At 39.1% G+C, this 11,949-nt stretch overlaps 1 protein-coding gene across 3 annotated transcripts in view; it reads left to right on the top strand.

Annotated features, from left to right (window-relative positions):
• Positions 1–303: 303 nt before the first annotated feature.
• The window catches only part of SCFD1 (sec1 family domain containing 1), a 108,057-nt gene continuing 96,411 nt past the window's right edge, over positions 304–11,949 (top strand). For 2 of the 3 annotated variants that reach the window (XM_024551354.3, XM_045188309.2), the window contains exons 1-3: positions 304–424; positions 4,544–4,614; positions 10,471–10,559. In XM_024551354.3, coding sequence (XP_024407122.1) covers positions 376–424; positions 4,544–4,614; positions 10,471–10,559 — 209 coding nt within the window. In that variant the 5' untranslated portion in view covers positions 304–375. The remainder of the gene's footprint in view (positions 425–4,543; positions 4,615–10,470; positions 10,560–11,949) is intronic. The other variant, XM_045188310.3, reaches the window with a different exon arrangement.

Raw genomic sequence — 11,949 nt, 5'->3', positions numbered from 1 at the left:
CCTTTAAGTATTCCCACCAGTTAGTGATCTGTAAATAACCAAACGGTTCGGTATTTATGTTCTTAGCACTACACCACGCTGCTATCCTAAAAGCTCAACTTAAAGCAGCTACCATTTGAGAAGCGGTGGCTCAATTAGATAGAATAAAAATTCCTATTATTTCACAGCTTAAAAACACTACGGAGGGCTCAGGCGTTATAAGCCGCACGAGGTTCCCAAGTTCTTTGGAGAGCTGTCGACGAGAGAGGATCGCCCTGCGGGAGGCAGGGTCTACGGCTCAATAACTTCCTGTGGCCCCGCCCCTCCGGGTATTGCTTCCGGGTCGGTAGTGGTGGCCACGTCATCCTCGGCCTCTGCTCTCCCACCAGGCAGTGGATGGTGGGAGCCAACATGGCGGCAGCTAGTATTCGAGAGAGACAAACAGGTACGGACTTACTTATTCCCGTCTCCTTGCGGTTTTGTGCCTACCGTGGGGTTACCCTCTCCCTCTTCTTGTCGCTCTGACGCGGTCTCAGTGCGTGCAGCTGGGAGATGGACCTCCACGGGAGTTTAGTGCAGTTCCCGGAGTACCGAGAGCCCCTCCCCTTGTGAGTTTTTAGGGAAGAGATGCCATTGACTCGAGAATTCGGTCCCTTATTAGTGGGTCAGAAGAAGGGGCTTCAGGAGTGGGCCGGTTCCTGTGGTCCTGCTCTTGTTGCTTTCCTGCTGGGCCTCAAAAGGTCATCAGGACAAGCTCTGGCGGGTGGCATTTTTTTTCCCCTCTCTCTCAGCACTTAGGAAGTCTCCAGGTTTGTTTCTACCCGTGGTTCAGATCTCTCCCAGTTTTAATGTTGAGTTTCGTTTTCCAGCACTTCGCCACACTTACAAAATTTAGGTATTCTTTTCAGGGCAGCTTACATTCTGCCATTTCACCTTTGGACCAAGCATGTGGGGGTACCTAAAGAGAAATACCTGGTGGTAAAGATTCCACCAGCTTGCTGGAATGGGATTGTAGAATGGCAAAAAATAATAATACTAACTTCCCCATTTTTAACTCTTTGACAAATTAGTGTTTTAAAACTACACGTATAGTGAAATGTAGTGGAAAAAATAAACATTTCTTTTTTTGAGCTTTAACATTTTTTCTACCTTAGAAAATAAACTACCAAGAATGTGCATAGTTGACACTTCTGTCTCTTGTAATTATTTTCTTATGCATATAAACCTGAAGAGGAAAACAGTTGGTTACAATTCATGTGACCTACAGCAGGGATTTTGGCAGTGTCTGATTCTTTACTATGGAATTCAAAGAAAAAAATTAATGACAGACTTCCATCTAATAGTGACACAGGGCATACTGAGCTGTGTTCTGCTTTCTCCAATAGATAGTTTAGTATAAGATACCAGATGAGGGCAAGCATAACTTAAATGTATGAAAGTCCAACTAACAGTTGGGGAATACCTGCTATTCATTCTATATGTGTAAGCAAGTAGAAGCCCCACTTGTCTTTGAGGTATGGTTCTGACAGCTAAATGAAGCTCAGTGAATTAGGTCATAGTACATGTTAAAATAAAGAAAATAAGTTTTGAAGGAATACTCTACCAATACAAAGGAGCTTCTTGAAAATGAAAATTGTATGGTAGTCATTTTGATATACAGAACCTTTATAGAATTTAAAACCCAGTGGTATAATTTTATTTCTGCTGAAATAAACTTCATTATAGCAAGATTTAACATCATTACTAGATAGGTTAAGCCAGATTAATCATTTCTCATCTTTAGTTCTCTAGTTGAGGTCTATTTTATTTTCCGAGAAAGCTAAGCCCCCTTATATATGCTGTAGTAGCAGAAGTAAACATTTCCCTAATGTCTACTGAGAATGTTTTGGGAAATAACTCAATCAATTCTCAGATATTCCCAATACCAAACATTGTGATACAGAGGAGTTTGCGATTTATTTGGGTGAACAATGGCTGATATATATTGAGCATTCAGGACTGCCAGGCACTAGTTTAAGTGACTTGTATGTATTATCTCCATTTTGCAGATGCCTTATTCTTGCTTTACATGTCTGAAGAATCTTTATTCATCTTCAGAGGTCACCTCAAAGTCATCTTGTTTGTGAATGTGTCCTGGACTGCTCCCCTCTCTATTGTTACCTTAGTTCAACAGGTAGAATCCTATGTTACCATGGTCCTTCACGCATGCCTTTCTTTTGCGGTTCTTGCTCAGCTCCCCCACTTCTCAGCATTGGAGAGCCGCAAATCAACTGCTTCCTCTCGTGATATCTTGAGCCTCTTAGATAAGTTGTAGTTGGTCTGGTGAACAACCTTGAAGTTTTCTTTACCTCTTTCATATCTCACATCGTATCTGTCAATAAATCTTGTCAGTTTCACTCTGAAAGTATTTCCCGAATCTGACCATTGTCATTGCTATCGCCCAGGTCCAAGCCACCCATGAATTTCTGCAGTAACCACCTATTTGGTCTCCTTGCTTTTACATCTTCACACAGTACCCATTTGCTCAAAACCCTCCAGCTGGTTCCCATTTCAGTCATGGTCAAAACCAAAGTGATCTTACAGAGATCCCCACTGAACTTTCTGGCTTCACTCCCTGTTACTCACGTTCCTTGAACACACCAGAGTTCCACTTCAGAGCCTTTATGTTTGTTTCCTCAATCTGGCACATTCTTTCAGAGCTATCTGTGGCTCACTCCCTCGCTTCCTTCAGGTCTTTACTCCAAAGTCATCTTCTCAGGAAGCCTTTCCTGACTGTTTAAAATTACACCACATCTCCCTCTCCCCCCCTCCCCTCCTTGTTTTTCTCCACAGCACTTACCATGATCTCAAATGCCACGTCTTACCACTTTTGTTGTCTTTGTCCCCCAACTAGAATGAAAGCTACTTGAGGATAGGTAATTTTTATTCAGTCTGTTTTCTTTACTGTCAGCAGCTAAAGCTGTGTCAGACAGATAGTAAACACTCACCAAGCATTTATTAAATGGGCAGTAAATGAGTATGTAGTGAATGAGTAATGAAAACATTTCAGGTAAAGGTGAAACTATGTTAACTAAGTCTAGGACTATGGATAGTATGTTAGCCAATAAAGAAAACTGGTTTGTCACTTGAGTTAAAAAGTGGCTTAAGCCTTTTGGGCATTACTCTGATGAAAGTAAAATTACATTCTTATATATTATTTGAATACCAGCCTGTCCTTTATTAACAAATCCATTGTGTCAGATCCCTGTTAACAAGTTAGCCAAGGCTCAGAGTTGAGATATTCGCCTCAATGGGGATGAGAGGGCAAATACCTGCTGTTACTGGCCTCTTTCACTTAGTTAAGGCCTACCTCTGGAGAACACTATCGACGTGCAGCTCAGGCCGTGGTTTTTCCTAGTTGTCCTGTGTCAAGTGTGTGAACAGCTGTTCCTAGAAACAAGATTTTTCTCTCCTGGGCCGCAAATGCCAGGGTGGAAGTATCTGTATTGCCTGGAGGTGGGAGGAAGAGCTCTTCTAGAAGATGACAGAGGGAGAGTTCATTGTAGAGCACATTCTGTGCTTCCTGTTTTGTTTTAGCACCAAGTGTTCTTTAATTTATGTATTTTTTATATAATACCGTAACACCCAAGAGTTTCTGAAGTAGGTGTAAATTAGTATTGGCAGTGTGTGTTATTGGCTGGGCATTAGGTACTAATATTTTACCAAAATATGATGTATGTACACATACAACTATACAAATACTATATCACTGAAGTGCAATTTCTTATTTTACCTGCCTCGAGAAACAAGCACTTAAATGGAAGTTTTTCCAGTGAATTAATGAATATGCCATACATTGATATTGAGGTGATTTGAATATTAGATAATTCTCTGGTAGGAGTTGGGTTTGTAGATTATTCTTTCTTAGTAAATAAAGCCTAATCAAAATGCTTTTAAAAGTCAACCAAGTAGATTTTAGTGTTGCCAATCTTTTAAAAATTAAATCACCTAATGAGTACCCTGTTGTGACTATTTGCCATTTCATCTTCACATAGAAGTAAATATATCAAAATTTTTATTTTCCTTAGAAAGTATACCTGTGTCTGTTGTAACACATGAATAGATGAGCCACAAAAACCACAAAATACTACAACATAAAACATAACTGCTGTGATTTTACGAAGTGTGTATTTTCTTAGCAGGAGTTCTCAGTTATCTGCCATCTTTGTGAAATTCTCACTTTTTTGATGGATCATATAATAAGCAATATAACTTTTCAGTGAATCTGACAAGATTAAAAACATAGCTTAGGATAACTAAAAAATAGACCTGCTATATGAAGATTTTGCATATCGACTGGTTAGAAATATAGGTAATTTTTGTTTTCAGAAAGTGTGATCTTAATCTATGCTTTCAGCAATACAGTGGACAATAGCACCAGTTATCTACTGAGGCCACTGCTTGATTAATTAGCTTTACTAGAATAATTTGTGCCTTTTGTTTTGAGATGGTAAGTAATAAATGGGGGGGGAGTGAAATCATAAAAATCAGTGGTAATATTTAATGAGACTATTTTCATTTTCAGTGGCTTTGAAACGTATGTTGAATTTCAATGTGCCGCATGTTAAAAACAGCACTGGAGAACCAGTATGGAAGGTATGAGAGTTCATTGTAATGGGGGTCTATTTCCTTTTTCTCAGCCCTTGTTGGTGATGACTGGGGGGAATTTCTTTTTAATACTGAACAGTAGCATATTTTAATTGTAATGCGTGAATATTTTTATTTAACATGGCTTCTTAATATGGATCTTTTTCTATTTTTTTTAATGACCTTAGGGGGGTGAGAGAAACATCGATTTTTTTGTTCCACTTATTTATGCATTCAGTGGTTGATTCTTGTATGTGAACCTGAAACCTTGTGGGTATCCAAATGATGCTCTAACCAACTGGATACCAGACCAGGAATTAATGTGAATTTTTTGATAAGCATTTTATGGAGTAAAACAGGCTGTGGTAGTGACATTTCGTCTAGGGAATTTTAATCTCAGGGTGGCGTAGGTCTGATAGGCCTTCACTGTGTCTGATGTTTTGTTCCTTATCTTTGCAAGTCCAGAGTTTGGATCCTGCAAGCTCACTCAGGGTTAGTCAGACTTGGGGGACTGGTCCCTTTTAACTAACTGGAGAGAATAGTCTATAAACCGAAATACCACTTTATTAATTTGTGATATATAAAACTATCAGTAAAACCGTTACTTGGACCAGAAAGCAAACCATAATCTTTCTCCCTGAGAAATGCTAGAGAATCTTTAAAAATTCTTATTCTTTGAGCCCCTTTATTCTAAACTTCGTGCTCACTCGAGCTCTTTCTTCAGAAAGATAATACAGTTGATTAGATTCAGACTTAATAGTTTATTAATCATTTTAAACTTCTCTCTCGCTAGGAATTAAGAACAAGTCAACTTGGTTACAGTTTTAGGAGTTTTGAAAATTCTCCGTGAGTCTTTATAAGTACTTTGGGTTTACTCAGAAGGTTGTTAAAGCCATCTATCAATATATTGAATTCATAGTTTAAGCTTCAGCATGTCCCCTAATATCCCATTTTCTGCCTCCTTATTTATGGGCATCTTCATGTTATAACTTGCATAAACTGTACAACTTTATTCTAAAGCCTATATTGAGCTTTTGAATTACATACTTGAGAATTTCTAGGTATACAAGTGGGGTGTCCAAAAAAACCCAGAATTATCTTCTGGAGGGCAGGCCCCTTGTAGTACAGGCTTCCCCCACTAGGTAAGTGGTTTAGGAACCCATCTGTATCAGTGTACCAGCTGGTGTTGTGAGAGGCTTCATTGGGCTTCAGTGAATTTTTTTTTTTTAAGCCTCTTTCAACTGTTTGCCCATTTCATGATGGGTGATTTGCCAGTGCAGCTGCCTACACTGTACTGAGTATTCAGCAGTTTTTGACCAAAAATAGCATGACCCCAGTGCCCCATCCTCCCTATTCAACTGATCTTGTCCCAAGTGACTTTTTTCTTGTTTCCCGGATGACAAAAGTCTTCAATGGAAAACCTTTTGCTGATGTGGAAGAGGTGAAACAAAAAATGGCAGCAGCACTAAAAAGCATCAAAATTCACGAGTCCAAAAACTGTTGTGAGCAGTGGAAAAAATGTCTTGATAGGTGTGTTGCATCAAATGGAGAATTCTTTGAAGGTAACTGAAGTTTAAACATGTGAGAATAAATATGAGAATAAGTACAGAATTTTTTACAAATAAATTCCAGGGTTATTTTGGAGCTCACCCCTCATAGATTGTGTCAAATTCTTTTCTACCATCACTTCTATATTCACAAGATACATTGAGATTTTAAAGAGAAATGGCTTTTGACGGATGCAACATCCAACCTCATAACTACAGCAGGAAGATTTCCAGCTTTTTAAAGGAAATACGGGATTCAAGAAAACCGTGTTTTTATGACAGCATGTGTCATTGTCTCATTAGGAATTTATACTCCATAAAGCCTTTCTGAGGTAGTTGTGGAAAAACACTAGTGGGTATGTCTTTTATTTACCTTAACTCTAAGACTAATTTTGAGTTAGAATTCTTATCACTCCTCAAAGTGTCGGTTGTAATACTTTTAGAATCTGACATGTGACAAAATAAGGTGAGCACTCTTTGGGGACTTAATTTTTTAAATGGGTATCTTATTAACGTGAGATGTTTAAATTACTAAATTTTGTTTACAGGCTTAGAACTTGTTACACATTAGTTTTGAGAGTGACTTTTCTCTTTTTAGAAAACGTATGTGAATTGAGTAAGGGGGTGTACATGAGTTTTCTATTTGTTCAAAAGTCCTTTATCATAGCTTAAGATGGAGATTTTATAGTCTAGTATTTTTTCCATTACAGTTGATGTTTAATATTACATTAGTTTCAAGTGTACAGTTCAGTACTTAGACATTTATGTAGGTTATGAAGTGATCCCCCCAATAAATCTAGTACTCTCACCTGGCACCATACGTGTTTATTAAAGTATTACTGACTGTTCCCCGTGCTGCGCGTTACATCCCCATGACCGTCTAGTTGCCACTGCGTACTTCTTAATCCCTTCACCTTTCTCACCCAGCCCTCCGACTCCCCTTCCATCTGGTAACATCGGGGTTTTTTCTGTTATCAGGAATTTGTTTCCGTTTTAATTGTTTTCTTTGGTTTTTTTTAGATTTCACCTGTAAGTGAAATCTTTCTGTGTCTGATTTATCTCAGTTAGCATAATGTCCTCTAGGTCATTTTTGTTGTTGCGAACTGTAAGGCTTCATTCCTTTTTTATGGCCAAGTAATATTTTATTGTACTTGTATGTATATGTACCACACCTTCTTTATCCAGTCATCCATTGATGGACACTTAGGTTGCTTCTGTATCTAAGTGATTATACATGAAATGTCCTTATTTGTCTCTTATTATGGCCTTTTTTTAAAGTCTGTTTTATTTGATAAAGGTATTGCTACCCCAGCTCTTTCTCATTTTCATTTTTGTGAAATATTCCCTTTCCATCCCTTTACTTTCAATCTGTGTGTCTTTTGATGTGAAGTGAGTCTCTTTTAGGCATCATATGTTTAGGTCTTGTTTTCTTTTTCATTCAGCCATCATTTATCCTTTGGTAGGAACATTTAATCCATTTACATTTAAAGTAACTATTGATAGGTATGTCATTTTTGTCATTTTATTAGTCCTACTTTTTTATATTTTCTTTATCTTAAAGAAGTCCCTTTAACATTTCTTAATAACACTGGTTTAGTGGTGATGAACTCCTTTAGCTTTTCTTGTCTGGAAAGCTCATTGTGTTTCCTTTGATTCTAAATGAGACCTTGCTGGGTAAAGTAACATAAGTTATAGGTCCTTGCTTTTCATCATTTTGATTAGTTCGTACCAGCCTGGCTTGCAGAGTTTCTGTTGAGAAGTCAGCTGACAGTCTCCTAGGACCCCTCTTGTACATAATTGCTTTTCTCTTGCTACTTTTAAGATTCTGTGTTTGCTTCTAACCTTTGGTGTTTTAATTATGATGTGTCTTAGTGTCGGCCTCTTTGAGTTCATCTTATTTTTGACTCTCTGCACTTCCTGGACTTGTATATCTATTTTCTTCACCAGGTTAGGAAGGTTTTTCTTTTTTATGATTTTATTTATTTTTAGAGAAAAGGGAATGGAGGAAGAAAGAAAGGGAGAGAAACATCAATGTGTTAAACATCAATTGGCTGCCTCTCGCAGGCAGTTGCCTGCTGCAACCCAGGCATGTACCCTGACCAGGAATCACACTGGTGACCTTTCAGTTCACAGGCTGGTGCTCAGTCTGCGGAATCAAATCACCCAGGACTGAATAGGAAAGTTTTTCAAATAGATTTTCCATCCCTTGCTCTCTAACTTTTAAGGGTACAAAATGTTGTTATGCTTGAAGTTGTCTCAGATGTCCCTTAAACTGACCTAATTTTTTTTTAATTCTTTTCTCTTTTTGCTGTTTCAATTGTGTGTTTTGTGACCTTGTGTTCCAAATCGCTGATTCAGTTCTCTGACTCACATAATCTGTTGTTGATTCCCTGTAATGTATTCTTCATTTCTGATTGGTTCTTTTTTATGGTTTCTATACCTTTGTGTAAGTTCCCACTGATTTTATTTATTCTTTCCCTCAGTTCATTGAATATTGTTACAGGCAGTGTTTTGAACTCTGTATCTGGTAGATTGCTCCGCTTTGTTTAGTTCTTTTTATAGAGTTTTGTCCTGTTCTTTCATTTGGGACATGGTTCTTTTCTCCTCATTTTGACTGACTCCCTATGTTTGTTTCTAGGTACTAGATAGATCTGCTATGGGTCCCACCCAGTCTTGGCAGAGTGGCCTTCTGTAGGAGGTGCCCTATAGTAGGTGTCAGAGTGGGGCTCTGGTGCAAAAACTCCCTGGTCACCTAAGCTGGATGACCAGGGGTGTCTCTTGTGTGGGTTGTGTGCACCCTCCTGTTGTAGTTGAGCCTTGATTACTGTTGGTACATCAGTGGGTGGGACTGACCTTCAGCTGACTAGATGTGAGAATTGGCTATGATCATAGTGAAGAGCTGTTGTGTGGGGGTTCACTCCATGGAGTGGAATTCACTGTAAAGAGGCTGTGGTGCCTGCCAAGTCCAGCCTTTGAGTGTGTTGTTTGTGGAGCTAATTGGGTGTGCTCTTGTATGGTCTGAAGCTGGCTGCTGGGTGTGTTGGTTCTCGGGCTTCTTGGGAGGGAATCCAGTGCAGGCCCAGGTCAGCTGATTGATGCATGTGCCTGGCCAGAACCACCTGGTAGGAATTACAAGGTAATCGTTGGTCATTTGCAGCCTGTACTACTGGACTTGGAGGTTCCTGGGAGAGGCTGTGCTGCAAAACAGTGCTGACTACCACTGGTGGCGGGGTCTGCTTAGCAAGAGGTATGGGGAATGCTGAGGTCAGCCCCTGCTTGTTTAGGGTTTGTGGACTTGGAGATTTTAGTAAAGTGCAAGACATGGTGGGTCAAGGCCAGCAGCTTTTGAGGTGCGGCCACCAAAGGAAATTCTGGCTGGTGCATGGGTTGGGTGGGGCAGGTTTTCAGATAATCACCAGGGTGAGTCCAGTTTGATGGAGACTCAGATTTAGCACCCACCTGCACCTGCAGGCTGATGGGGGGAGAACTCTACAAAAGAACAATGGTACCTGCCAGCAGTTTGGTTCCGGCTCTCACCTTGAGTCCAGATAACTAAGTTCTTCCCCCCATGTCGCTAGTGGTTTTCAAGCAGCTACTCTGGGCAGGAACCCGGAGTATGTGAGTTTCAGAGTGAATAAGTTTGTTTCAGGTCCTTTAAGGCCAGCAATACCTAGATCTACAGCAACAGACCCCCAACCCTGTCCTCCCTTCACTTGGACACAGTCCCTGCTGGATTTCACAGCCCAATGTTTTGGGGTCTCTTCTTCCCAGAACTGGTGCCATGGGCTGGGATCCTTTGTTTTTCTGGGAGTATCTCCACTGCCAAGATATCCATCCTCATGCTTAACTGCCTCACATGGGTGCGGGACCAGCCTGTTCCGCTCTCTGCCCCTCCCACCAGTCTCAGCATGGCTGCTTCTTTATATCCTTAGTCATAGGACTTCTGTACAGCTAGTCTTCAGGTGTTTCTCAAGGGTGGTGGTTCTATAATTTAGTTGAAATTCTGATGTGGTTGTGGGAGGGGGCAAGCACAGCATTTTTCTTCTCGTCAGTCTTGATTGGAAGTCTTCTAGTATATATTACAACCTAGAAAAAGTAGTCCGTAAGAGGAAATTTACGTAATTATTAATGTATTTTAGCCTACATAATACTTTTAAGGATGGATTACTGCATGAATAGACATTTTGGTGGAAAATATTAAATTGAGGAACAACTCAATATACTTGATTTATCAAAACAAAATGTATTTCAGCATTGTTTATGGGTTCCCTATTGACTGTTTACTAATAATGTTTAAAAAAACAATTTTTTTTAATAGGTGCTCATTTATGACAGATTTGGCCAAGATATCATCTCTCCTCTGCTATCTGTGAAGGAACTGAGAGACATGGGAATCACTCTGCATTTGTGAGTTTTAACCTATTTCTAATAATGGCATTTGTTTTCAGATACATTGTTTAAGATTTCTTTGGTCACCCTAAACATATTAAGGGGCATTTATAGAGTAAATAATAATAAGTTACAGTACTTGTATAGAACATTTTTTTTTCATCTTTTATTCAACCCTTTACTTCTGAAGTTAAAAAATAATCATCAGTCTAAGGTTTTCTAAATTCAAAATTGAAATTTTCGCTCTTGTATCTTTTCCTACAGATTCCTTTACCCTCTTAGGTGAAGGAAAAGAACTGGTTGTCTTAAGGTCTCTACCAGCTCTGGAAATTTTTTATTCCTTTACTTTAAATATACTTTTTTTAAAAAGATGAATATCTAAATTAGTTTACCATTAATATGAAGAATTAAAGTAACTATGAAATAATGACTCTTAATCACCGTAGGAGGCTATCTATGTTGTCTTCTTAACTGTTGAGTTTATTTGATTATATTGCTTCTGACGTTTCATAAATAACATGTGCCTCAGTGTTAAAGGATGTATATAGAAGATAGTACCAAGAATACTGCTTATAGAAGGATGACTATAAATATTATAGAAATAGAATGTTAGCTATGTTTCCAAATATAAGCATGATAAAATCATACAATGAAGAATAAAGAAATTTGTGATTTGACATTGGACATTTGAATGAATATACTCCCTGGATTATAAAAAATAAAATTATCAAGTGATAAAAATACCTGAGATGCTTAGATGATCTTTTATGCATTCTGTTACCTAGCAATAAATACAAAACATAAATTGTCTTAAGGAAGCATTCTTATACCTTTTATTTTAAAAATATACTTGATTTTATTTATGATTAATTGTTTTCATTGCTTCTTAAGGGTTTTTCAGCCTTGTTTTTCCTCTCTTGGACAACTTTACTTTCCTCCCACTCAGTTCCCTCCAAACATTTTTGTAATGAAAAATGGGAATAAAATTGATTTTGAATGTGCTTTAGTTCTTATTCAAGGAGAATATTGGTAGAAGACCATACGAGGTATTAAAAGTAAGACAATTGGAGTAGAAGAAACGAAGTCTAAGAAGACACTAGGGGATGAGAGAACCAAGATGGCAGCGTAGGTAGACACACTGCGCCTCCTCGCACAACCAGAACTGACAGAAAATCGAACAGCAAGGAAGTCTGACACCAAGGAAATAAAAAATAAACATTCATCCAGACCGGTAGGAGGGGCGGAGACGGGCACCAGGGTGGAGAGGACTCGCGTGGCTGTGGCGGGACCGAGACTGGCGGAGTGTGGGACGAACGGGGCAGGCAGTCCGAGCACTAGCAGACCCTGCGGCCCCACATGCGCGCACAGATAAACCAGACAAACGGCGGGAAGCGTAGCAGACCACGCA

Source organism: Desmodus rotundus, chromosome 7 (genome assembly GCF_022682495.2).
Source record: "Desmodus rotundus isolate HL8 chromosome 7, HLdesRot8A.1, whole genome shotgun sequence".
NCBI lineage: Eukaryota > Metazoa > Chordata > Mammalia > Chiroptera > Phyllostomidae > Desmodus > Desmodus rotundus.
The sequence above is the reverse complement of the archived record's forward strand: the minus strand, read 5'-3'. Positions and strand labels throughout refer to the sequence as shown.